The 27,823-nt window shown below is 44.8% G+C and overlaps 1 protein-coding gene across 4 annotated transcripts in view; it reads right to left on the reverse strand.

Moving 5' to 3' along the window:
- Positions 1-27,823, reverse strand: part of LOC131816541 (conserved oligomeric Golgi complex subunit 2-like) — a 449,889-nt gene that overhangs the window by 21,453 nt on the left and 400,613 nt on the right. For 2 of the 4 annotated variants that reach the window (XM_059149361.1, XM_059149362.1), the window contains exon 2: positions 2,747-2,908. In XM_059149361.1, coding sequence (XP_059005344.1) covers positions 2,747-2,908 — 162 coding nt within the window. Of the gene's footprint in view, positions 1-1,526; positions 1,890-2,746; positions 2,909-27,823 lie in introns of those variants that run through there. The other 2 variants (XR_009348096.1, XR_009348097.1) reach the window with 2 other exon arrangements.

The raw sequence follows: 27,823 nt of genomic DNA on the forward strand, positions 1-27,823 counted from the left end.
AGGGCCAAAACAAAGGTTAACAGAAACAACTAGAATGAAGTAGGCATATCACAAAAATTCCACAGGAAGGTGAATTAATTCACTCCATCAACATTATGAAACACCTCCTGGATGTCAGTATTGTGGCAGTCCACAGGGATGCAATGAAGACAGATATAGTCGTATCCCTCAGTGGTCTTAGAATCTCACAGAACAGCTTCAGAGTTGGGACCAGAAAGGCAGGTCAGGCCTGTGGCTGAGCAGGACCAAAGTGGCCATAAAGACAGGCCATGGAAAAGGGAGGGGATACGGTGATGGCAGGGGGTGAGGCGGGACGGGAGCCTGTGTGAGTAGAGCAAATCTGCCTCCAGGGAGGGGGTTCGAGAGAAGAGTGGGAGGCCAAAGGAAGGCTAGGCTTGGGAAACAACACCACTATGAGGCCCCGGGAGGAAGAGGCACACCAAGGAGACAGTGGGAGAGCCCCACAGCGGCTGGTGTGGAATCGAACAGCGGACCATGAAAATCCCTTCCATTCCAAAGAAAAGTACCTTTAACAAGATTTTGTAAAATTCAAATGAGACATAAACCATGGAAAGTATTGGCTACCTCAAGGCACAACTCAAGATTTTTACCTGTTTCACGAACTCTTTCCTGCCTGCCCCTCCCCTAGGCTTCTCAGCACTGATATTTCCATTACTCCACATTTTTCTTGGTTCTAACCATGTACTGTGTCTTCCCTTAAATTATGTTCTCCTTATATTCTCTCTAGGATGCAGGCACTGTTTAAGGGGAGGGATGCACGAGGCCACTCAAGCTAGAGGAGACACACAAGGAAGGATGGTGCCATTTATGACAAGTTTACGACAGGGCATCAGAACGGACAGAGGCCAGAAGTCAGGGCACCAGACACAGACGGGGCGGGGGGAGACAGGGCAGCACAGTTTTCTGTTAGAAGTGATGCCACAACTGCCCCTCCACTGTTCACCCAGGTGGAGTTCCTATTCCCAATGGCTTAGAGGTGGGGAGTCCCATTCCAAAAACAGAGATTTTTCTGAGAGAACATGCAAATGTAACATTTATTAAGTATTACATTTTATTTATATTATCCTTCAGTTCCATTAGGGATTACACAGTTTTTGTAGATTAGCCCAGGAACCTAACCACATGTAGATTACATGGGGTGGGGGGGATATTTACAAGATTACAAACTGTTAAAATACAAGTCATTCATAAGTTAGAAACCACTTACATATGACCAAAGTGGCATTAATAAGTTGAATTTGGAAATATGCTTCCTCTCCCCTGACATTTTAAGGTTGACTACTCTGAGAATATGTCTTCTTCAAATCGAACATGTTTTTTTAGGTTTTTAGCATATGCAAAAACAAAATCATTTACAAATCTTCTGAAGGTGAATATTATAATCATGAGCCGTTAAAATACAACCACCAGTACCACCAAACTAACAGATGAAAAGAGTTCTTAGAGAAAAGCCGACGAGGACAACAGGCGTCACAGCAGACTGTTTTCATTAATTGGGGACTTACCAGAACTTCTCGTAACTGTCCCAAAGGCACAGAAAGTTCATTGAGGGCTTTGTTTATGCCAACCTAAAGGCAAAACCAGGTTGGCACAAACACATCACGATAAGGAGTAATAGTGACGTATCTATTAAACGATCAAAGCAGTACCAGATTTAAGTTATTTTTTTGGCACAACCGTATTTTGCTACATAACTAGCTAAACAACAGAAGTGTTATTTGGCCATTAATGTTCATAGAATATGAAAAAAATCTGTTGAAATACATGGAACTATAAAAATAAGGGAAGTCATGAGAAACGAAAGTTTCCTTAAGAACAATTTGCCTTTAGATGACATTTTAAATGAATGTGAAAAATTTTCACAGAAGGTGTACAGTTTTTTGTCTGTAATTGATGATACTCAGCCAGCTGATGTGAAAGTCTGACGGGCTACGTCTCTCTTAAACATTATTATAAGCCTTGAGAAAAATAGAAATTAAACAGAAGTAAAATTTTCTAGGTTTTTAATCCTATTGGGATATTTATCTTAGTGGTATATTTCCCAAAAGCAAATGTGCATCATTAATTTTAATGCTTCTTGAAATTCCCACGGAGCTGCAACTTTCTGTGCTTCTCTGGACAAACAGATTTAAAACAAAATGAAGCATCAACAAGGAGACTTTTCTGCCAAGTAACAAAATTCAACATTTCTAAATGGCTTTTACAAACAATTGATAAGCTCACTGCAAATCATTCTTATATTTTTATAAAACCAAATTTTTAAATATCAATATTGGCCAATGTTCCCTCAACCTAGCTCTGGCTAACAGATATACCTGGGAGTAAATTAAACATTGTAAGAGTGGTGGACATTTGCTCCTACAAATTAGTCTAAGTCAAGGAAGACTTCAGGGTAATCACTTAGCAACTAATAAAACAACCCCTTGGGTATTATTATCCTTTACTTTTCACTGTTGACTAATGAATTTGAAACATAATCAAACTAGAGCAACCTTAAATGAATAAAAACTAAAGCAAAAAAAATGTATTCCAAAAAGTTTAGTTCTTTTATTAATGAAATTGGTAATTTCTTCAAGTTTCTGGTGGGGTTGGTGGGGTAATCAACTGAAGACTCTGCCCAGACATCTAAAAACTCTGCCCTTTTAATAAATATGAAGGAGAGAGACAGTGTGTGTGTGTGTGTGTGTGTGTGTGTGTATGTAGGACTTGTGAATTTCAGGTTTACCAAGTTTGTGGAAAGGTTGACAAAATCTGCATAATCCTTGTTGATGAGCTCGACCATGGCTATTTTAAGAAGTTTATAGTAGAGTTCCAGATATCCTCTTAGTTCCTCCAGCTGGACATGCTTCCTACAGTCAGACACAAAGTGATCGACGTCGAAATCTTCCTGAAAATCAAACCAGAAAGAAAAAATGATTGCACTGATACCACATTTTACATAGAAAAATAAGATCAGAGAAAGAATAAGAGGCCGTATTACTGCAGGGGAACACACACAGGACATCAAGGGGTCTGCTCACTTCCTAAGATTATGGGAAAGGGGACCCCTCACCAAGACCATTCTCTCCTGTTGCCTAACTCTACAGGCATTTTATTTCTTTAATTATACATTTCAAAGAGGCTCTTCTCAAAATAGAAACAGCTTTTTCTTCTTAATTTAAAAAGTAACAAATGTTCACTGTCAAACTTTCAACCAACCAATAAATACTTATGTAAGAGAGAAAAAAAAAATCACCCACTCTCGAATGCTCTGCAGTTAAGCATTGTTAATGTTTATTTTTCTTCGCTATTTAACACAGCGATTCACATCCTTCCAGACTTTGTTTTGGTCTTTCTCTTTACTTATTTTTTTTTAAGATTTTATTTATTTGAGAGAGAGAGACGGAGAGAACAAGTGGGAGGAGGGGCAGAGGGAGAAGCCGGCTCTCTGCTGAGCTGGGAGCCGGCTTGCCAGGGTTCATTCCAAGACCGTGAAATCAAGATCTCAACCGAAGGCAGACGCTTAACTGACTGAGCCACCCAGGTGCCATAGTCTTTCTCTTTAAAATATAAATTACTTTTGGGGTGCCTGGCTGGTTCAGTGGGTTAAGGCCTCTGTCATTAGCTCAGGTCATGATCCCAGGGTTATGGGTTGAAGCCCACATTGGGCTTTCTGCTCAGCAGGGAGCATGCTTCCCTGTCTCTCTCTCTGCCTACTTGTGATCTCTGTCTAATAAATAAATAATTTTAAAAAAAATAAAATATCAATTACTTTTTAAAGAAACTGACATATAATGGACACATGCTAGTTTCAGGCGTACAACATAAAAATTCCATATTTTTATCTGTTGTGAAATGATCACCCTAAGACTAGTTAACATCCATCACCAAACATACACATTTTTTTCTTGTGCTAAGAACTCTTAAGCTTTAGCAACTTTAAATATATAATAATATACGGCACCTGGGTAGCTCAGTGAGTTAAGGCCTCTGCCTTCGGCTCGGGTCATGATTCCAGGGTCCTTGGATCGAGCCCCACATCAGGTTCTTGAAAGACCCACGGATCCCCTTACCCAAGAATTCAACACTGCCACAGGATGCAAACAGCAAGAGGTTCTTTATTGTAACGCGGACTCCTGCGGGTGGTCAGCAGCTCCTGCTAGCTGAGCACACCAGGCTGGGGTGGTGCAGGATTTTTATGGACAAACAAGTTTCGGGAGGGGCTGAGCTGACTGATTGATAGTTTGAACAGGCATACTTGGCGTCAGTGGAGTGGATCAGGGGACCCACGTGCGAAAGCAGACAAAGCAATCTTACAGAAGCAGAACTGGCTGGTTAGCCCACGCATGCGAATGAAAGCACTATCAGGATATTGAAGGCCTGGTTACTATCAAGCCAAGGCCATTTTCCCTTTAATGAGGTCCTAACATAAAGACATTTGGGAGTCTCTCCTGGTGAAATGTTACATTCCTGCTATCAAACGTAAGGTAACTTCTTTGTTGTAAATCTCAAGGACATTTGCAAACCAAGGGAGACTCCTACCCTGCAGGACTGTGATTTCTGCAAGTTAATTATTTATAATGCTACACATATGGAGGGGAGCGGGTGAAGGGGGGGGTGCAAGGCGCCAGCTTTTGCTTTGTTCTCAGCCAGCCTCTTGCTCCTTAGAGTTGAGGGTTTAAGCAATTTTTCATTTCTTAGCAAAGCATTAGAAGCATTATTATACAGAAGCCAGAAACAGCTGGGTTAAACACAGATTTTCGCTATTCGTTATCCTGTTATGCTGCTTGCTGACTCCCTTATCTATCGTCAGCTAGCTACAGTTTCTCAGTTAGCATAAGCTGGTTATAAAAAGAATGTTAAAACTTATAGGCTATAGTATAATTCTGACCTGGGGTCCTTCATTCCCCCCTTTTTCTTTAACATGGATATAATCTTATATCCATTTGTCTTGTTCCTGCTCTAAGCTTGTCCGGGACTCTGATCGTTTTAAAAGTTGGTATTGTTGTGTTAGTACCATAGTCTGAATTACGGACAAGCGGTCTTTAATGAACTGTACTAACCTGTTTTAGACACAAGGACCAAAAGTTAGAATTAATAACAGAATGATGAGAGGGCCTGTTATAGATGACAACAAAGTAGTAAGCCAAGGCGATCTGTTGAACCAGTTTTCGAACCATCCCTGCTGGGACTGAAAATCCCTTTTTCTTTGAGCAAGTCTTTCTTTGAGTATATCCATAGTTTCTCTGACTACTCCAGTTTGATCTGCATAAAAGCAACATTCTTCTTTTAAGGCGGTCAGGGGTGCCTGTGGAATGTCACACATATTATCAAGGGGAGTGGGAGGAGAGGGAGTGCAAGGCATCAGCCCCTTTTCCATTTTTTTATTTTATTTCTAAGTGTTCAGTCTTAAGATAAGAGTTTTCTGGGTTTCCCTCCTATCATGAATGATGTCGCAGACAAGGGAGGGGGATCTTTCCCCTGCTGTCCTGTTCCCATCCCTCATGGGAATTTAGGAGCGTCTTAGCTAAGGCCTGTCCGCATAAACCCCGGACCAGGCTACTCCGTGGAGTAGATGACTGTTATGCCATATGACGCCCCGCGAGACTCAAGGTGCAGCCCACTCAGACTCCGTAGCCGAAGTGGTGGAGCCATACAGACACATTCACACAGTCAGGCACTCTTCAGATTCAAACAGGTTGGATACCCTCCCCTTCTGGGCATCTCTGGCTAATGGGAGGTGATCAGTCTCCCCTTTCATTCTTTACAGATTAGAGTGAGTTTCTATGGTTACAGGCAATGAAGGATGGTAACAGGGTGTTTTTGCAGTCCCTCAAGGTTGGGCTGCTTCCTTAATCTCTCAAGGCCAAATGGCCCTTATACTTGGAAGTATAATCTGTGTGGAGGCAGGTCAGGAGACTGCTAAATTACCTTGGAGGCTGTTTTTCTTTCTTTTTTTTAGTCTGTTCTGACCATATCTAAAATTTCTTTTGTGAAGATTTCCATTCACAAACCTTCTACAACTTTCCTTTGCATTCAGGTTTTGTTCCAAGCCATTTCCTTCCAAACAACCATCTCATTTAGGTCAAAATTACCTTCCCTTACCTTCAACAAAATGTATTCCCATTCCTTAAATCTTTCTTACTTATCATCTACTTTCCTATAGAGTTTCCCTTATTTCCATCAGTCTTAGTTACACTAAGCAGAACTTTGTATTCTTAGAAACACCTTTAGTTATTAACCAATTGTGAACTGTTACACAACAGAATTCTTCAGGTGGCAAATTTATGAATCAGTTAAGTGGCAAACAAGTTTACCAACAGATTTAAATACTCTTAGTTTCTTTGCAGTAAGAAGTCAAAAGCACAAACCTACATCCAGTAATTAATGACTTAGCTTTTTATCCTGTCTGGTTAAGACCTAGATGTCCACAATTCAATTCCATTTGTCATCCAAGCAAAACTTTAAAACTTTCAGGTTACCAAAGACTTTGAAAGCTACTTTAGCAATTACCCATTAGAACTTTGAGACACACAATTAACCATCAATTTAGTCATTTCTTTGCTAACAAATTTTAATAAATAACATGAGCTTATTTGACCTTCAGTAAACTTCGAAGTTTCACATTTACTGCTGATAACTTAAAAGACAGGTCTTATCTTAATTAAACCAACAAACTTAACTTAGTTCCAACACTGATTTACGTTCCACCTAGACCCACTCCACTTTTAATGTTTACCTGAGACATGGTTGGGAAGATCTGGAGTGGGGGGGGGGTGTTAGGTCCAGGGGGTGTTCTTCTTGCTCCTTGACAGTGAAGAGAGAAGGAGCTGTGGTGTATGATCTAGAGGCCAGTCATGCAGGCTGCACACACGTTGGTACAGAAACACGTAAGGGGGAAACAGAAGAAACAAAGTGCCGCCAGGAGGCAGAGAAAGGATTCCCAGTTTTGGAGCTCCTAAGCCCCAACAGAGGAGCAGACACCATGCTTTCCCACCAGCAAGGGGGGAGGGGTTAAGCAGTCTAAGTCAGGCCAGAGAACACAAGGAAACTTCCCCGAAACAAAGAGAGTTTCGGCAGCTGCTTGGGAATATTCCTTATAGTCTCTGTCTCGAGTTAGACTAACCCCAGTTGGCTCCAGTTATAACCATTAACACGGGAAGTGAGTGAGGGAGAAGCTCCATTTTAGAATCAAAGAAAACAGCAAGGACAACGAGTAGAACGCACAAAACAATTAACAAAAAGGTCGCTGCGCGGTTTCGGTATACTACTGAAAGCAAAATTTCCACCGGCCCAGAGGAGCCTCGAGGTCTCCCTGCAGTGGACAGATTCCGTCCAGGGCCGAGGGGTTCCTCTGGAACGGACAGACGGAGATACCCCTCGGACAGATGAGGGGCCCCCCAAAATTGGGCCCCTCGACACCCTGGGGCGTCCCCCAGGGTTGGCAGGGGAGAAGTCCGAGCTCGTCAGCTCCTTCTCAAGCTGCCTACAGAATACAGAGCAACAACGCGCGCTGTCGTACAGTCCTATACTACCGAAGCATAGGCAAAACAGAGGCCTACAAACGAGAACACGAGACTGGATACAAACGAGAACATGAGACAGGAGACAAGAATGCTGGCCAGCTAGCTTACCTCCCGGTGGGAGTCCGTTGGATCCCTGGGCAGGAGTCCGATAATCTCGGTGGAACCTCCAAATGAAAGACCCGCGGATCCCCTTACCCAAGAATCCAACACTGCCACTGGATGCAATCAGCAAGAGGTTCTTTATTGTTACGCAGGCGCCTGCGGGTGGTCAGCGCGCGCCTGCAGGTGGTCAGCAGCTCCTGCTAGCTGAGCACACCAGGCTGGGGTGGTGCAGGATTTTTATGGACAAACAAGTTTCGGGAGGGGCTGAGCTGACTGATTGATAGTTTGAACAGGCATACTTGGCGTCAGTGGAGTGGATCAGGGGACCCACGTGCGAAAGCAGACAAAGCAATCTTACAGAAGCAGAACTGGCTGGTTAGCCCACGCATGCGAATGAAAGCACTATCAGGATATTGAAGGCCTGGTTACTATCAAGCCAAGGCCATTTTCCCTTTAATGAGGTCCTAACATAAAGACATTTGGGAGTCTCTCCTGGTGAAATGTTACATTCCTGCTATCAAACGTAAGGTAACTTCTTTGTTGTAAATCTCAAGGACATTTGCAAACCAAGGGAGACTCCTACCCTGCAGGACTGTGATTTCTGCAAGTTAACTATTTATAATGCTACACATATGGAGGGGAGCGGGTGAAGGGGGGGGTGCAAGGCACCAGCTTTTGCTTTGTTCTCAGCCAGCCTCTTGCTCCTTAGAGTTGAGGGTTTAAGCAATTTTTCATTTCTTAGCAAAGCATTAGAAGCATTATTATACAGAAGCCAGAAACAGCTGGGTTAAACACAGATTTTCGCTATTCGTTATCCTGTTATGCTGCTTGCTGACTCCCTTATCTATCGTCAGCTAGCTACAGTTTCTCAGTTAGCATAAGCTGGTTATAAAAAGAATGTTAAAACTTATAGGCTATAGTATAATTCTGACCTGGGGTCCTTCAGTATCTATGAAAAACTTACCACTCAGAAGAGAACAACAGATAAGCATCACCTAGGGATGGAGGCTGAGCCCCGGGGTTAACACTGGGGCTGAGATGGTTTGTATACCATGACGAGGAGGTGAGGTACTACCCTGTAGGGGCACAGGGAGCTACCGGAGGATTTCAAATATCAGAATCGTAACCATAATAGTGTATTTAACTGCATCCTAGCTTTCATCCAGGGTAAGATGCACTATAGTTTATGTTCGACTAAGAAAGAGAAATGCTGTCAGTTAAACTAAGATATGTCATCAACTGCAAGGTGAGTGCCAACTTAAGAGATATTAAAAGGGGGGGGGACAAATCGTAGAATAAGTAAACTGTGGAACTAGAATAATTAAGAAAGGTCGAACACTTGGATCAACAAAATAAGTGATTATTGCTTCCAATGTGCCACAAACTATATTAAGTCTTAGAACAAGACACATTCTCATCTTGATACCCCGCAGCTGTTAGACCCAAGGTACAGAGGGAAGTAGCCAACGACCAGCATGCCCCAAGTGCCATGTGCAGACTCTAAGAGCAACCGCCTTTGAGAGAGGAAACGGTTGAGAGTGGGCTTTCTGAGGTAGAGAATTATTAGCTGGGAAAGGAGGAGAATTGACACAGAATCGGAATTGATGCCCCTACATGACAGAGTTGGTGAAACTTCCCTTCTCAGAGATCTTGAGGCTCCTCAGAAATGTATTTTTCATTTTTGACGGAACATTCAGGATAAATATGATCTGTTCGAGTTTCTGGCTCTCTTATCAGGACTGTTTCTTAGGCTTCATTGGCACAAGAAAAGGGTTTTGATAGTCCAGGGTCAATCCTGACAAAAGCAAAGCACAGTATCTATGAAAAACTAACCACTCAGAAGAGAACAACAGATAGAAGGCGAGACATACCTGACCCTGCAGGATAGGTAAGGTTGGTCCGGCAACAGGGGTAGAGGGGAAGTGCCCATCTCCTGCTAGAAAAGCTAGAGAAGTCCCCTTCCCGAGAGACCACCAGGAGAGGAGAGCAGTAGCAGTAGGTGCTGATGATGAAGAATATTTTAATCAGCAGAGAAGGTCAAAATGACAAAGTTCCACATTCAGAGTAAACATATGGGATTATAAAGTAAAAAATTTAAAAAAAAAGATTGTTTTGAAAGGACTTTTTTTTTTAAAGGACTTTAAACAAAAGTCCTTTTTAAGAGACAGTTGGCTGTTTAAACCAAAAGTACAACTCACTGAGAGAATCGCTGCATTATTTATTGGCGTAGAAAGGACCTGGAATGTAGAAAGACCCATTCTGCAGAGGATAAAAGAGAATCACCAACAGGCCTCATGCCTTGCACAGCCAGTGGCTAGAATCCCTGCCTCATGAGACCCTGTGCTAGAAGGCCGCTAGAACCATCTCAACTATGTTAGTCTATCTTGGAAGCCAACAAGTGTTTGCCCAGTTAAGAGCACGGTAACAATCAGTCACGTTATGTTATAATGACTGTCGATATTTTAAAAGCCTTGTCAAGTTCCTTTTTGAATAACCCTCACCCCACCCTTAGAGAAATTTAGCTGTGGTTCACCTCTTTGAAATACCTCATTGTTGTTCCACATTTACCATAGCCAAAAAAAAAAAAAAAAAAAAAAAAAAAAAAAAAAAAAAAAAAAAAGGCTCTTTATAAACAAAGTGTTCAGAAGGGGGCGCCACTGTAAACAATGAGAGTTTTCGCTGCCCAGACACCTTTGTTGCAGAAACAGCTGAAAGCAATCAGGTCAGACAGAGACAAGGGCTGGAGGGATTTTTAAAATTACAAAAACCGAACCAAATCAAACCAAGACAAAAATCAAAACCAATGGCCAAGATTTCAAGTTTGCTACTAAATGTATGACATTCTCCTAAGACATGCGCGTGACTTGATCAATATATTTACATATTTATATTTGAAGAAGAAGGAACTATTTGATGCAGCATATCCACGTTGATTATAAATTACCAGATATGGGGCTCCTGGGTGACCCAGGGCTTTAGGCCCCTGCCTTAGGCTCAGGTCATGATTTCAGGGTCCTGGGATGGAGTGCCACATCAGGCTCTCTGCTCAGCGGGGACCCTGCATCTCCCACCCCCTCTGTCTCTCTCTCTACCTACTTGTGTTCTGTCAAATGGGTAAATAAGATCTTTAAAAAAAGAATTACTAGGTGTGAAATACATCGAGGGTATGGGAAGGAAAATGATTTCACCTGATCAGACTAGGAAGTGGTTGAAGCTTGAATTAAAGTGCTATAAAAAGAGTAAAGACCTGGGAAATATATTGGGAAAAAATCCCTAGAAAAACAGCAATAATAACTGGCTGCTCCTTATTGATCCAGATCCTGCGGTAGGCAAAGAAGAGCTGGTTTTAGCCAGAGCATGATCTCCGTTTGTCTTCATGATCTGGCATTTCCTGCAAGCCAGGCATGGGGCTCTGCACTAGAGCTGCAAATGCTGGGGGGCCCTCACTGTCCCTTTTCTCTTCTCAGAGGGACAACGGGCATGTCCATGGTGCAGTGAGACAGGCTTTCCCACAGGGAGATAAAAGACTGCCAAGGGTAGTTTGGAGCTGGGAAAAGCCACTTAGGAACATATTTCCAGGGGAGGTGATAGACAAGGGCAAAGCAAAGAGTGAGGATGAGTGTGTCAAGTTTCAAAGTGCCAGGAGGCAGCACAGTGCATTCAGGAAACTACAGCAAGTTCATGACAACCGACAGCTGATCTCACAGCATCACCTGGGGATGGAGGCTGAGCCCAGGGGTTAAAACTGGGGCTGAGATGGTTTGTATACTATGCCGAGGAGGTGAGGTACTACACTGTAGGGGCACAGGGAGCTACCGGAGGATTTCAAATATCAGAATCGTAACCATAATAGTGTATTTAAATGCATCCTAGCTTTCATCCAGGGTAAGATGCACTATAGTTTGTGTTCGACTAAGAAAGAGAAATGCTGTCAGTTAAACTAAGATATGTCATCAAGTGCAAGGTGAGTGCCACCTTAATAGATATTAAAAGGGGGGGGGGACAAATCGTAGAACAAGTAAACTGTGGAACTAGAATAATTAAGAAAGGTCAAACACTTGGATCAACAAAATAAGTGATTATTGCTTCCCATGTGCCCCAAACTATATTAAGTCTTAGAACAAGACACATTCTCATCTTGATACCCCGCAGCTGTTAGACCCAAGGTACAGAGGGCAGTAGCCCACGACCAGCAGGCCCCAAGTGCCATGTTCAGACTCTAAGAGCAACTGCCTTGAGAGAGGAAACGGTTGAGAGTGGGCTTTCTGAGGTAGAGTATTATTAGCTGGGAAAGGAGGAGAATTGACACAGAATCGGAATTGATGCCCCTACATGACAGAGTTGGTGAAACTTCCCTTCTCAGAGATCTTGAGGCTGCTCAGAAATGTATTTTTCATTTTGGACGGAACATTCAGGATAAACATGATCTGTTCGAGTTTCTGGTTCTCTTATCAGGACTGTTTCTTAGGCTTCATTGGCACAAGAAAAGGGTTTTGATAGTCCAGGGTCAATCCTGACAAAAGCAAAGCACAGTATCTATGAAAATCTAACCACTCAGAAGAGAACAACAGATAAAAGGCCAGGCCTACCTGACCCTGCAGGATAGGTAAGGTTGGTCCGGCAACAGGGGTAGAGGGGAAGTGCCCATCTCCTGCTAGAAGAGCTAGAGAAGACCCCTTCCCGAGATACCACCAGGAGAGGAGAGCAGTAGGTGCTGCTGATGAAGAATATTTTAATCAGCAGAGAAGGTCAAAATGACAAAGGTCCAGGATCAGAGTACATATATGGGATTAAAAAGTAAAAAATAAAAAAAAAAGATTTTTTTGAAAGGACTTCTTTTTTAAAGGACTTTAAACAAAAGTCCTTTTTAAGAGACAGTTGGCTGTTTAAACCAAAAGTACAACTCACTGAGAGAATCACTGCATTATATATTGGGGTAGAAAGGACCTGGAATGTAGAAAGACCCATTCTGCAGAGGATAAAAGAGAATCACCAACAGGCCTCATGCCTTGCACAGCCAGTGGCTAGAATCCCTGCCTCATGAGACCCTGTGCTAGAAGGCCGCTAGAACCATCTCAACTGTGTTAGTCTATCTTGGAAGCCAACAAGTGTTTGCCCAGTTAAGAGCACGGTAACAATCAGTCACGTTATGTTATAATGACTGTCGATATCTTTAAAAGCCTTGTCAAGTTCCTTTTTTAATAACCCTCACCCCACCCTTAGAGAAATTTAGCTGTGGTTCACCTCTTTGAAATACCTCATTGTTGTTCCACATTTACCATAGCCAAAAAAAAAAAAAAAAAAAAAAAAAAGGCTTTTTATAAACAAAGTGTTCAGAAGGGGGCGCCACTGTAAACAATGAGAGTTTTGGTTGCCCGGACACCTTTGTTGCACAAACAGCTGAAAGCAATCAGGTCAGACAGAGCCAAGGGCTGGAGGGATTTTTAAAATTACAAAAACCGAACCAAATCAAACCAAACCAAAAATCAAAACCAAGGACCAAGATTTCAAGTTTGCTACTAAATGTATGATATTCTCCTAAGACATGCGCGTGACTTGATCAATATATTTACATATTTATATTTGAAGAAGAAGGAACTATTTGATGCAGCAAATCCACGTTGATTATAAATTACCAGATATGGGGCTCCTGGGTGGCTTAGTGCTTTAGGCCTCAGCCTTCGGCTCAGGTCATGATTTCAGGGTCCTGGGATCGAGCCCCACATCAGGCTCTCTGCTCAGCGGGGAGCCTGCAGCCCCCCCCCCTGTCTTTCTCTCTAACTACTTGTGATCTGTCAAATGGGTAAATAAGATCTTTAAAAAAAGAATTACTAGGTGTGAAATACATCGAGGTTAGGGGAACGAAAATGATTTCACCTGATCAGCCTAGGAAGTGGTTGAAGCCTGAATTAAAGTGCCATAAAAAGAGTAAAGACCTGGGAAATATATGGGAAAAAATCCCTAGAAAAACAGCAATAATAACTGGCTGCTCCTTATTGATCCAGATCCTGCGGTAGGCAAAGAAGAGCTGGTTTTAGCCAGAGCATGATCTCCGTTTGTCTTCATGATCTGGCATTTCCTGCAAGCCAGGCATGGGGCTCTGCACTAGAGCTGCAAATGCTGGGGGGCCCTCACTGTCCCTTTTGTCTTCTCAGCGGGACAACGGGTATGTCCATTGTGCAGTGAGACAGGCTTTAACACAGGGAGATAAAAGACTGCACAGGGTAGGTTGGAGCTGGGAAAAGCCACTTAGGAACAGATTTCCAGGGGAGGTGATAGACAAGGGCAAATCAAAGAGTGAGGATGAGTGTGTCAAGTTTCAAAGTGCCAGGAGGCAGCACAGTGCATTCGGGAAACTACACAGCAAGTTCAAGACATCCGACAGCTGATCTCACAGCATCACCTGGGGATGGAGGCTGAGCCCAGGGGTTAAAACTGGGGCTGAGATGGTTTGTATTCTATGCCGAGGAGGTGAGGTACTATACTGTAGGGGCACAGGGAGGAACCGGAGGATTTCAAATATCAGAATCGTAACCATAATAGTGTATTTAATTGCATCCTAGCTTTCATCAAGCGTAAAATGCACTATAGTTTATGTTCGATAAGAAAAAGAAATGCTGTCAGTTAAACTAAGATATGTCATCAAGTGCAAGGTGAGTGCCACCTTAATAGATATTAAAGGGGGGGGGATAAATCGTAGAACAAGTAAACTGTGGAACTAGAATAATTATGAAAGGTCGAACACTTGGATCAACAAAATAATTGATTATTGCTTCCCATGTGCCCCAAACTATATTAAGTCTTAGAACAAGACACATTCTCATCTTGATGCCCCGCAGCTGTTAGACCCAAGGTACAGAGGGCAGTAGCCAACGACCAGCATTCCCCAAGTGCCATGTGCAGACTCTAAGAGCAACTGCCTTTGAGAGAAAAACGGTTGAGAGTGGGCTTTCTGAGGTACAGAATTATTAGCTGTGAAAGGAGGAAAATTGACACAGAATCGGAATTGATGCCCCTACATGACAGAGTTGGTGAAACTTCCCTTCTCGGAGATCTTGAGGCTCCTCAGAAATGTATTTTTCATTTTGGACGGAACATTCAGGATAAATAAGATCTGTTCGAGTTTCTGGCTCTCTTATCAGGACTGTTTCTTAGGCATCACTGGCACAAGAAAGGGGTTTTGATAGTCCAGGGTCAATCCTGACAAAAGCAAAGCACAGTATCTATGAAAAACTAACCACTCAGAAGAGAACAACAGATAAAAGGCCAGGCCTACCTGACCCTGCAGGATAGGTAAGGTTAGTCTGGCACCAGGGGTAGACGGGAAGTGCCCATCTCCTGCTAGAAGAGCTAGAGAAGACCCCTTCCCGAGAGACCACCAGGAGAGGAGAGCAGTAGGTGCTGATGATGAAGAATATTTTAATCAGCAGAGAAGGTCAAAATGACAAAGTTCCAGATTCAGATTAAACATATGGGATTAAAAAATAAAAAATAAAAAAAAAGATTTTTTTTGAAAGGACTTTTTTTTTTTTAAAGGACTTTAAACAAAAGTCCTTTTTAAGAGACAGTTGGCTGTTTAACCCAAAAGTATAACTCACTGAGAGAATCGCTGCATTATTTATTGGGGTAGAAAGGACCTGGAATGTAGAAAGACCCATTCTGCAGAGGAAAAAAGAGAATCACTAACAGGCCTCATGCCTTGCACAGCCAGTGGCTAGAATCCCTGCCTCATGAGAACCTGTGCTAGAAGGCTGCTAGTACCATCTCAACTATGTTAGTCTATCTTGGAAGCCAACAACTGTTTGCCCAGTTAAGAGCACGGTAACAATCAGTCACGTTATGTTATAATGACTGTCGATATCTTTAAAAGCCTTGTCAAGGGACGCCTTGGTGGCTCAGTTGGTTGAGCAGCTGCCTTCGGCTCAGGTCATGATCCCAGCGTCCTGGGATCGAGTCCCACATCGGGCTCCTTGCTTGGTGGGGAGCCTGCTTCTCCCTCTGCCTCTGCCTGCCATTCTGTCTGCCTGTGCTCGCTCTCTCCCCCCCCCCTCTCTGATAAATAAATAAAATCTTAAAAAAATTTAAAAAAAAATAAAAGCCTTGTCAAGTTCCTTTTTGAGTAACCCTCACCCCACCCTTAGAGAAATTTAGCTGTGGTTCACCTCTTTGAAATACCTCATTGTTGTTCCACATTTACCATAGCCAAAAAAAAAAAAAAAAAAAAAAAAAAAAACCAAGGCTTTTTATAAACAAAGTGTTCAGAAGGGGGCGCCACTGTAAACAATGAGATTTTTCGCTGCCAGGACACCTTTGTTGCAGAAACAGCTGAAAGCAATCAGGTCAGACAGAGCCAAGGGCTGGAGGGATTTTTAAAATTACAAAAACCGAACCAAATCAAACCAAAACAAAAATCAAAACCAATGGCCAAGATTTCAAGTTTGCTACTAAAGCTATGAGATTCTCCTAAGACATGCGCGTGACTTGATCAATATATTTACATATTTATATTTGAAGAAGAGGGAACTATTTGATGCAGCAAATCCACGTTGATTATAAATTACCAGATATGGGGCTCCTGGGTGGCTCAGTGCTTTAGGCCTCTGCCTTCGGCTCAGGTCATGATTTCAGGGTCCTGGGATGGAGCCCCACATCAGGCTCTCTGCTCAGCAGGGAGCCTGCTTCCCCCTTTCTCTCTACCTGCCTCTCTAGCTACTTGTGATCTGTCAAATGGGTAAATAAGATCTTTAAAAAAAGAATTACTAGTAGTGAAATACATCGAGGGTATGGGAAGGAAACTGATTTCACCTGATCAGACTAGGAAGTGGTTGAAGCCTGAATTAAAGTGCCTTAAAAAGAGTAAAGACCTGGGAAATATATTGGGAAAAAATCCCTATAAAAACAGCATTAATAACTCTCTGCTCTTTAATGATCCAGATCCTGCGGTAGGCAACGAAGAGCTGGTTTTAGCCAGAGGATGATCTCCGTTTGTCTTCATGATCTGGCATTTATTGCAAGCCAGGCATGGATCTCTGCACTAGAGCTGCAAATGCTGTGGGGGGCCCTCACTGTCCCTTTTCTCTTCTCAGCGGGACAACCGGCATGTTCACGGTTCAGTGTGACAGGCTTTACCACAGGGAGATAAAAGACTGCCAAGAGTAGGTTGGAGCTGGGAAAAGCCACTTAAGGAACTGATTTTCAGGGGAGGTGATAGACAAGGGCAAAGCAAAGAATGAGGATGAGTGTGTCAAGTTTCAAAGTGCCAGGAGGAGGCACAGTGCATTCGGGAACGTACAGCAAGTTCATGACAACCGACAGCTGATCTGGCAGCATCACCTGGGGATGGAGGCTGAGCCGCCGGGTTAACACTGGGGCTGAGATGGTTTGTATACATGCCGAGGAGGTGAGGTACTACACTGAAGGGGCACAGGGAGCTAACGGAGGATTTCAAATATCAGAATCGTAACCATAATAGAGTATTTAATTGCATCTTAGCTTTCATCAAGGGTAAGATGCACTATAGTTTATGTTCGACTAAGAAAGAGAAATACTGTCAGTTAAACTAAGAAGAGTCCTCAATTGAAAGGTGAGTCCACCTTAAGAGATATTAAAATGGGGGGGAGGAAAAATCTTAGATTAAGTAAATAGTGGAACTAGAATAATTGAGAAAGGTCGAACTCTTGGATCAACTTAAAAAGTGATTATTGCTTACCATGTGCCCCAAACTATATTAAGTCTTAGAACAAGAGACGTTCTCATCTTGATGCCCCGCAGCTGCTAGACCCAAGGTACAGAGGGCAGTAGCCAACGACCAGCAGGCCCCAAGTGCCATGTTCAGACTCTAAGAGCAACTGCCTTCGAGAGAGGAAATCGTTGAGAGTGGGCTTTCTGAGGTAGAGAATTACTAGCTAGGAAAGGAAGAAAATTGACACAGAATCGGAATTGATGCCCCTACATGACAGAGTTGGTGAAACTTCCCTTCTCAGAGATCTTGAGGCTGCTCAGAAATGTATTTTTCATTTTGGACGGAACATTCAGGATAAACATGATCTGTTCGAGTTTCTGGTTCTCTCATCAGGACTGTTTCCTAGGCTTCAGTGGCACAAGAAAAGGGTTTTGAAAGTCCAGGGTAAATCCTGACAAAAGCAAAGCACGGTGTCTATGAAAAACTAACCACTCAGAAGAGAACAACAGATAAAAGCCCAGGCCGACCTGACCCTGCAGGATAGGTAAGGTTGGTCCGGCAACAGGGGTAGAGGGGAAGTGCCCATCTCCTGCTAGAAGAGCAAGAGAAGACCCCTTCCCGAGAGACCACCAGGAGAGGAGAGCAGTAGGTACTGATGATGAAGAATATTTTAATCAGCAGAGAAGGTTAAAATGACAAAGTTCCAGGATCAGAGTAAACCTATGGGATTAAAAAATAAATAATTAAAAAAAAATTTTTTTGAAAGGACTTTTTTTTTTTTAATGGAGTTTAAACTAAAGTCCTTTTTAAGAGACAGTTGGCTGTTTAAACCAAAAGTACAACTCACTGAGAGAATCGCCGCATTATTTATTGGGGCAGAAATGACCTGGAATGTACAAAGACCCATTCCGCAGAGGAACAAATAGAATCACTAACAGGCCTCATGCCTTGCACAGCCAATGGCTAGAATCCCTGCCTCATGAGACCTTTTTAAAAGCTGTACTCATAATGGAACGGAAGGTGTCATTTCCCTATAATTTTATATATGTCATTAATTTGTTGCAAAGCCTAGTAGCACTGGGAGCAGAAACTGGGACCAAAGAGTGAGACCCTGTTTGACAAGAGGGACCAGCCACCTCTTCTTCAGATGCAGGGGGAGCCCTGGCGTGCTGACTCCTCCCTTCTTCCTTTCCCCTTTCCTCCCTCCCTCCTTCTTCTCTTCCCCTCTCTCCTTCCCTGGTGGTGCCCTTTCCCAATGCCCACTTCATCCGTTTTCTTTTCTTACATGCCTGTCTTCTAGAGTTTCTTTTCTCCTCCCAATTACTTCCCTTCCTCTGAATCTCCTCTTTGGTCCCTTTCTCCCTGCTCTCTGCTCCTCCTCCCCTTTCTTGGCCCTTGTTCAGCTCCATCCAGACTGCAGGCAGAGCTGGACTAATACGCTCACTCACTAGCTCAGCCACCCTCCAGAGAAGTCACTCTTCGGTGGCCACCTTCCTGATCCCGTGGTCCTTTCTCCACTTATTCAGCTATTGCTCTGAAGTCTGAGGAGGACAGTGCGGGGCTGCTGCAGAATCAGGCCAGAGGAGAAACCAAACCATTTGTCCACACTGTCCCCCAGTACTGCTGCTCTGAGAGCTTTTGGAGTCCTCAACAGGGTAGGATTTAGGGGATTCTTCAGAACCGGGAGTGAAAACAGACATAGGTCTAAAGAAAAGCTATGAACCCCACACAAAAATAATAATCACAAATGAAATCTAAGTTAACTCTGAAGTCCCAAAGTCAAAGAATTGCCTTGAATCTGTCACTAGAAAGCACCCAAGGCCTCACTCTCTGGGTTCTGGGTGCCCTGGGAATGGCAGGAGTCTCTGACCCCCTTCCCTCTTCATTCACTCCCAAAGAACGTCCTCTGAGGTGGTCTTCAAACTTCCTCTGAGAAACTGTCTCTGGGAACTGTAGGCCCTCGGCTGCTGGGACGAATGAGGGTGATGTCAGGACCTGATGGGAAGCTTTACCAGGAGACTGTGGCTTCTGGATGCAGTCCTCAGGTCCCATGGTCTGGGTGAGATCAGGGTCTTTCAGTGGAGGAGGACAGATGGGATTTCAGATTTTGAGTTGATTCTGGGATGATTAGTGCTTTGGAGGGCATTGGGTGAAGGTATTTTGCACACGGGAAGGACACGAATTTGGGGAGCCAGTGAGTGGACTGTTAAGAGCTGACCTTGCATTACCCCCAGAAACCTTGCTGCTGTCCTTATCTCTGGTACCACAGAACATAACCTTATTTGGAACTAGAGTCCTTACACATGCAATCACATTACAGTGAGGTCGTAAGAGTGGGCCCTAATCTCCTGTAACTGACCTCCTTATGTAAAGGGAAAATCTGGACAGAGAGATGCCCCTACTGTCAGTGGTGGGCAGTGCATGAACTTCTAGAACCCTGACAGTAGTGGAAAACAGACTCAGGCTGGGCACTAGGTAAATGGGAGCTCTAGTGGAATTTCAGATGAAGATGCTGTGGACCTCGGCTTCCCAGGTCATAGTGATGTTAGGATTTCAAATTCAAGTCAGAGATGAAAGAAACATCTGGACTCGGTCCTCAGGTACACGCAGTGTTCTGGACTGAGGCTAGAACCAGAGACCATTCTAATGAAAGGCCTCCACAGGTGGGCTCTCACAGGTGGGCTCTGACTCAGTTTCCTGTATATTCATTCATGAAATCGCTCTGCGGGTAAACATGCAGAACAAAACCATTTAATAAAAGTGACAATGAGGTGAGGAAAGGGACGCCAGAAGGCATGTGAATGTGGAGAGAGGAAGAGCCAGGGTGGAAAAACCGAGAATCCCTCCCTGCACTCCTTGCTGCCAGGGAGGTCTGTGGGACTAGCTTCCACCTGGGATCCCAAGTCCAGAACAAAAGTGGCGGGGCCACGCCACGGGATGAGAGAAGGGGGTCCTCGGGCATCCGCGCGTGGGGGTCCCAAACGATGGGGGCTATTGCGCTCGCTGGCGGGGGGGGGGGGCACCTAGCATGGCTCTGTCCCCGGCCGGACCCCCTGGGGTCCCGGGTGCGGCGTGTCGTCCGGGGTGGTCCCGCAGCCCCGGGGGTCGCGGGAGACTGGGTCCCGACACACCCGTGAGCTCGCGGCCCGCGCTTTCTGCTCCAAATGAGGGTGCGGCGCGGTGTCACTTTACCTGCTCACAGAGGGTCGTCCGGAGAAGCCATGGGGCGGGGCGGGGCAGCCGGCCGCGGGACAGCGCGGCCTCAGGGGCTGGGCTGGAGCGCGGGATTGCAGGGGCGGCGAGGCAGGGGGTCCTGAGTCCTGACTGGGCCACAGCACAGCACCTGGCGCTGCGCGCCCCTCCTCTGCCAGCCCCTCCACCTCCTCTCAGACTCTCCCCCGCGTCCTCCGAGAGCTCACTTCCCGCTTCCGCAATTAGCAAAGCCCATTCTCCGGGCGCCCCCGCCCCCCTCCCCCTCCGCCCTGAGGCGCAGGCCCGGGGCACGGGCGCCGGCGAAGCCCCGGGGGACTGCGAGCTTGGCCAGCGCCAGCGCTGGGAAGCCTCCTAGCCTGGCTCCCCGAGCGGGTGTCCGAGTGCTGCCTGGCTGCGAAAAAGATCATCAGCCCTAAACCCGGCTGCACTCTCTGGTACCTTCGCTGGCTTCCTGATTGTGCCCAAAGACGGGAACCAGCTTCCCCAGCACAGGCCTGGGCTGAGATGCCTGCCCGCGATCTATTTGAGCAGTCTCCTAGTCTCCAGGCAGGGCCCGCCATTGCATGATGGCACGCGCAAATCACTTCGATCTGGATGTTTGGGTTTTTGTTTGTTTTTTGGTTATTGGTTATTACATGACCTCCATGGTAGGTGCTCCACAAAGGGAGTGAAAAGAGGACGCCTGATACATACGCATATGGCCATTCTAGAAAAAGAGCTTGGGGTTCTCTCGGAAGCGTGGCATTGGTCCTTGCACTATGTTTTAATAGAAATGGGATTATGCACCAACTTACTTAAATGAGCATAGTTTGAAATCGTTTACGAAGAATAAATATTTAAAACAGTTATATTTTAACGAAATCTATCATCAATCATAAATCTATTACACGAAGGTTAAAGGAAATTTAAATGCAATAGCACTCTCTTCAGGGTTTTAAATAATCCGTGTCTGTCTTGGCACATGAGATTGCAAAGATAGGAAATGGTTTGTAAAAGATCATATAACAGCTTTTACTATACGGTATCAGCAATTTATCCTAAAGGAGCTGCCACCAGCTAAAAACTCAGCTTTGAAAAATGCAGAAAAGCAGCAAACGTTTACATACCCTCTTGGTGACCAGAGGCGTGCTTTGTGCCCCTCATCATCTCTTTCGTGGTTCTGAGGCCCTTGGCGCTCAGTAGTTTAGTGTCTTATTTTCCGGAATAGGCCATTGAAGAAATACCAGGCCCAGAGAAGAAGGTCCTGCTGGGTGTCTGAAGAAAGTACAACCTTTGAGATGAAGCTTTCTGGGGAATTTGTTAGTGGTTTGGTCTGCTTCTGATAGGATGGGAAATTTTATTTTTAAAGATTTTATTTATTTATTTGATAGAGATCACAAGTAGGAAGAGAGGCAGGCAGAGAGAGAGGAAGAAACAGGCTCCCTGCTGAGGAGTGAGCCTGATGTGGGGCTCAATCCCAGGACCCTGGAATCATGACCTGAGCCGAAGGCAGAGGCTTTAACTCACTCTGCCACCCAGGTGCCCAAGGGAAATTTTTTTAAAGGTTTTATTTATTTATTTGACAGACAGAGATCACAAGTAGTCAGAGAGCATGCAGAGAGAGAGAAGTGGAAGCAGGCTCCCTGCTGAGCAGAGAGCCAGACATGGGGCTCAATCCCAGGACCCTAGGATCATGACCTGAGCCGAACGCAAAGGCCCAGTAAGCCAAACTCACTGAACTACTCGGGTGCCCCAGGAAGGGAAATTTTTTTAAGAGTATTTTCTCTTTGAATCTATTTTGAGGTTTGGTTTGTGGTTATTTCAGACTTTTCATGAAGATGGAATTTCTTCTGAGGTTGTTTGTCAGGAACCGCATATCAAATCGAGCTATCTTGTTAGCAATAAATAAATAAATAAATAAATAAATAAAAGCTCAAGTGTTGGTATAAAGCTATTATGGTTTTCAAAATCCCGAACTATAATTCATGTATCGTGGTCATTCTTTATCATATCAAACAGGAGAGAGGTGGCAGAAACGCACTTTCAGGTTAATTTTTTTACAAGGAAGATTGACTTATGAACATACTTTGTTATTCCCTTTCATTCAATTTCCCTGTACCTCCTTTTCTATGAATTGTAATGGTAAACCATCATTATTTTATTTTTACTGTTGGCCCGTGAGAATTAGAGATCAATGCCCAAGTGAAAGCAGAAGGCAGGTTTATTAAAGCAACAGCACACTATCTAAGGGAGAGCAGGTCATATTCCATGAGGTGGAGCTGGCCCTTACTTTGTTTTGGGATTGGATATTTCTTGGTCTTTTTGAAGTGGGAGGACCTTCAACATGCAGTGGATTGATCTCTAATGGAGGCTGCTTCCAATCATTTGGGGGACTCCTACCACATGTTGGGAAAAGGAGTTGTTGTTGTCATTTTTATTTTATTTTTTTCAGGGTTCCAAAATTCACTGTTTATGCACCACACCCAGTACTCCATGCAATATGTGCCCTCCATAACTCCCATTAACAGGCTTACCCAACCCTCTGCCCCTTCCCCTCAAAACTCTCAGTTTGTTTCTCAGAGTCTCTCATGGTTTGTCTCCCCCTCCAATTTCCCCCCACTCACTTCTCCTCTTGATCACCCAGTGTCTTCTGTGTTATTCTTTATGCTCCACAATTAAGTGAAACCATATGAAAATTGACAATCTCTGCTTGAATTATTTCACTCAGGATTATCTCCTCCAGGCCCATCCATGTTGATACAAAAGTTGGGTATCCTTCCTTTCAGAAGGAAGCATAATACTCCATTGTAAAAATGGATCATATCTTCTTTATCCGTTCATCCATTGAAGGTCATCTTGGTTCTTTCCAAAGTTTAATGACTGTGGCCATTGCTGCTATAAACATTAGGGTACAGATGTCCCTTCTTTTCACTGCATCTGTATCTTAGGGGTAAATACTCAGTAGTGCAATTGCAGGGTCATAGGGTAGCTCTAATTTTAATTTCTTAAGGAGTCTCCACACTGTATCCCAAAGTAGCTGCACCAACTGGCATTCTCACCAATAGTGTAAGAGGGTTCCCCATTCTCCACATCCTCTCCAACACTTGTTGTTTATTGCCTTGTTAATTTTGGCCCTTCTAACTGTGTAAGGTGGTATCCCAATGTGCTTTTGATTTGAATCTCCCTGATGGCTAATGATGATGAACATTTAGTCATGCATCTGTTTGCCATTTGTATGTCTTCTTTGGAGAAGTGTCTGTTCATGTCTTCTGCCCATTTTTTGACATGATTATCTGTTTTTTGTGTGTTGAGTTTGAGGAGTTCTTTATAGATCTTGGATATCAGCCCTTTATCTGTAATGTCATTTGTGAAAATCTTCTCCCATTCAGTGGGTTGTCTCTTCATTTTGTTGATGGTTTCCTTTGCTGTGCAGAAACTTTTGATCTTGATGAAGTCCCAAAAGTTCATTTTTGCTTTTGTTTCCTTTGTCTTTGTGGACATGTCTTGAAAGAATTTGCTGTGGCCAGTGTCCAAGAGGTTACTGCCTATGTTCTCCTCTAGGATTTTGATAGATTCCTGCCTCACGTTGAGGTCTTTTGTCCATTTTGAATTTATCTTATGTATGATATAAGAGAATGGTTGAGTGTCATTCTTCCATACATAGCTGTCCAATTTTTCCAGCAGCATTGATTGAAGAGGCTGTCTTTTTCCACTGTGTAATTTTCTCTTCTTTGTCAAAGATTTTTTGACCATAGAGTTGATGGTCCATATCTGGGCACTCTACTCTAATCCAATGGTCTACATGTCTTTTAACCCACTGAGCCACCCAGGTGCCCCTTTTAAGTTATTATTTAAAAGTAGAGTCATTCTTTTTTTTAAGAAATTATTCTTTATTTATTTGACACAGAGAGATCACAAATGGACGGAGGACAGGCAGAGGTTTAGGGTTAGATAACGTTGGGGTCAGGGTTAGCATAAGGCATAGGTTAGGGGTCAGGTTAGGGTTAGGTTCATGGTTAGGTTAGGGTAAGGCTCACAGTAGGGTCAGGGTTAGAGTTACGCTCAGAGTCAGGGTCAGGGTCAGTGTTAGGGAGACGGTTAGGTTTAGGGTCAGGTTCAGGGTCATGGTCAGGTTTAGGGTCAGGTTCAAGTTTTGGTTTTGCGGCAAGGTTCATGTCAGGGTCAGGGTTAGGTTTGGGACAGGTTTAGTGTCAGGGTTAGCTTTAGGACAGCTTTATGTTTATGTTCTGTTTTATGAGTAGGTTCAGGATCAGGGTTAGCTTTAGGGGTATGATTCTGTTCAGAATCACGGATTGGGTCAGAGTTAGGTTTACAGTCAGGGTTAGGGTCAGTGTTAAGGTCAAGGCCAGGGTCAAGTTTAACATTAAGGTCTGACATAGGCAAAGTTCAGAGTTATGGTTATGATCAGGGTCAAGGAGAGGGTCAGGTTTATTGTTAAAGTGGGGTTAGGGTTAGGGTTAGAGGTAGGTTGAGGGTTAGGGTAAGACCGGGTTAGGGTCAGTGTCAGGGATGATGTTAGGGGTTAGTTTTAGGGTTAGGTTCAGCGTTAGGTTTCGGGTCAGGGCCTGTGTTAGTGTCAGGGTCAGGGTTACGGTTAAGGTTAGAGCTCCAATCAGTGTCAGGGTTAGTGTTAGGGTCAGGGTCAGCGTCACTGTTAGGGTCAGGGTAAGGCTTATGGTCTTTGGCTGGGTCAGGGTCAGGGTGAAGACTAGGGCCAGTGACAGCTTTACGGTCAAGATCAGATATTGGTTTAAAGTCCACATTCGGATCAGGGACAGGGTTATGTAGTGGTAAGTGTTAGAATCATGGTTAGGTTTAGGGTCAGGGCCAGAGTCAGGTTTAGGGTCAGGGTCTGGTATAGGCAAAGTTCAGGGGTAGGGTTATGATCATAGTCAGGTAGGGGTCAGGGTTTTTGTTAAAGTTTAAAGTTAGTGTAGGGTTAGCGTTAGGTTGACTGTTAGGGTTAGAACTTGTTAGGGTCAGGGTCCGTGGTAGGGTTAGGGGTTAGGGTTAGGGTTAGGTTCAGCAATAGGATTCGGTGTACGGCCCATGTTAGTGTCAGGGTCTGGGTTACATTTAGGGTTAGAGTTAGGGTCAGGCTCACAGTCAGGGTCAGGTTTAGTGTTCAGGTCAGGGTCGGGGTCACTGTTAGGGTCAGGGTTAGGTTGATGGACATGGTCTGGGTCAGGGTCAGGGTGAAGTTTCGCGCCAGTGTCTTTTAAGGGTCTGGTTCAGGTATTGGTTTAAAGTCCACATTCGGGTCAGGGACAGGGTTATGTAATGGTCAGTGTTAGTCTCATGCTTAGGATTAGGGTCAGGGTCAGGGTCAGGGTCAGGTGAAGGTCAGGGCCAGGGTCAGGTTTAGGGTCAGGCTTTGGTTTAGGGGCAATGTTCGGTTCAGTGTCACAGTTAGGTTTTGGCGGAAGGGTTTGGGATTGGAGTTAGGGTTAGAGTTAGAAGTAGGGTTATGGTTAGGGTTAGGGATAGCGTCAGGTCAGGGTTAGGGTTTGGTTTAGTGTAGAGGATAGTGTTAGGGTCAGGGTCAGCGTTGGGTTTAGGTTCAGGGTCCGTAGAGGGTCATGGTTAGAGTTACCTTTAGGTTTAGGATTAGCGTCAGGCTCACAGTCATGGTCAGGGATAGGGTTAGGGTCAGGGTTAGGTCAGCGTCAGGGTTTGGATTAGGGTCAGGGTCATGGTCATGGCTAGGTATGAGTCATGGTTACGGTAATGTCAGACGTAGGTTTAGGTTCAGGGTCCGCAAAAGGGTCAGTGTCAGGCTTAGGTTTAGGTTTAGGGTTCAGGTCAGGATCACAGTCAAGTTCAGGGTCAGGGTCATGGTCAGGGCTTTGGTTAGGGTTTGGGGCAGGCTCACAGTCAGGGTCAGGGTCAGTGTTAGTGGTTACTCTTGGTGTTAGCCGCGCTCCTGGGTCATGGACCCATCCCTTCAGGGTCTCAGGATAAACCCTGGGCAGAAGGGTGTAGACCCTACACCCGATCCCACTTAACTTGCCTTAAACTGGGGTGTGAACATGACTTGCCCACCAGACATCTAACCCCGCATCAGTCTGATCCTGCTTGGGGCATCTCCACCCATGATGGCATGGCCAGGTCCTCTTTACACACAGACACACAGACACCCGGAGCCGCGACGCACACACACACACACACTCACAGAGAGAGAGACGGGGAGGAGACCTAGGGCTACACTGGTTGATCAGAAGGTGTGGACTCTCAGACTCGGAGCCCACTTGTGTCCCCTTTGAATTTATTAGCCAAAGGGCCTGAGCCGTTGGGGAAACCTGATAGATCTGCCAGGGATTGGACGTGTCTGGCGGGCGCGCTCTCTTCCCCCTGCATCTCTGGGCTTCAGTACAGCAGAAGAACATGTCGCTTCCTTTAGGACGTGCCTAGAAATGAGCTGGGCACGGCCGTTTTCTCTGTAATGGGGTGCCTGGATACGTGGGTTCCAATTCCGTTGGGCTCTGTCGTCAAGGAAGTGAGGTCACCACTGCCTGGGGGTTCCTTACCGAACTTCCTGCTTCAACAGAGCTCCCTGAGCCGCCGGTCCCCAAGCTGCTCAAGGCTCACACTCCACTCAATGCAGTTCCCATCCAGTTACCCCCATACAGCCTCCCCACGCCCCGGGAGGGCTGGGTGCAGCTGTTGTCCCCTCTGGAGGGAACAGAGCACGGTTTAGACCAGGTTAGTGTTAGGGTTAGGGTTAAGAAAGACTTAGGGTCAGGGTTAGAGTTAGACGTCGTTGGGGTCAGGGTGAGCGTAAGGCTTAGGGTAGGGGTCACGGTTAGGGTTAGGTTCATGGTTAGGTTTAGGGTCAGGCTCACAGTAGGGTCAGGGTTAGCGTTACGCTCAGAGTCAGGGTCAGGGTCAGTGTTAGGGTGACGGTTAGGTTTAGGGTCCGGTTCAGGGTCATGGACAGGTTTAGGGTCAGGTTCAAGTTTTGGTTTTGCAGCAAGGTTCATGTCAGGGTCAGGGTTAGGTCTGGGACAGGTTTAGTGTCAGGGTTAGCTTTAGGACAGCATTATGTTTAGGTTCTGTTTTATGAGTAGGTTCAGGATCAGGGTTAGCTTTAGGGGTATGATTCTGTTCAGAATCACGGATTGGGTCAGAGTTAGGTTTACAGTCAGGGTTAGGGTCAGTGTTAAGGTCAAGGCCAGGGTCAGGTTTAAGGTTAAGATCTGACATCGGCAAAGGTCAGAGTTAGGGTTATGATCAGGGTCAGGGAGAGGGTCAGATTTATTGTTAAAGTGGGGTTAGGGTTAGGGTTAGAGGTAGGTTGAGG

The sequence above is a fragment of the Mustela lutreola genome, chromosome 15 (assembly GCF_030435805.1).
Source record: "Mustela lutreola isolate mMusLut2 chromosome 15, mMusLut2.pri, whole genome shotgun sequence".
Classification (NCBI taxonomy): Eukaryota; Metazoa; Chordata; class Mammalia; order Carnivora; family Mustelidae; genus Mustela; species Mustela lutreola.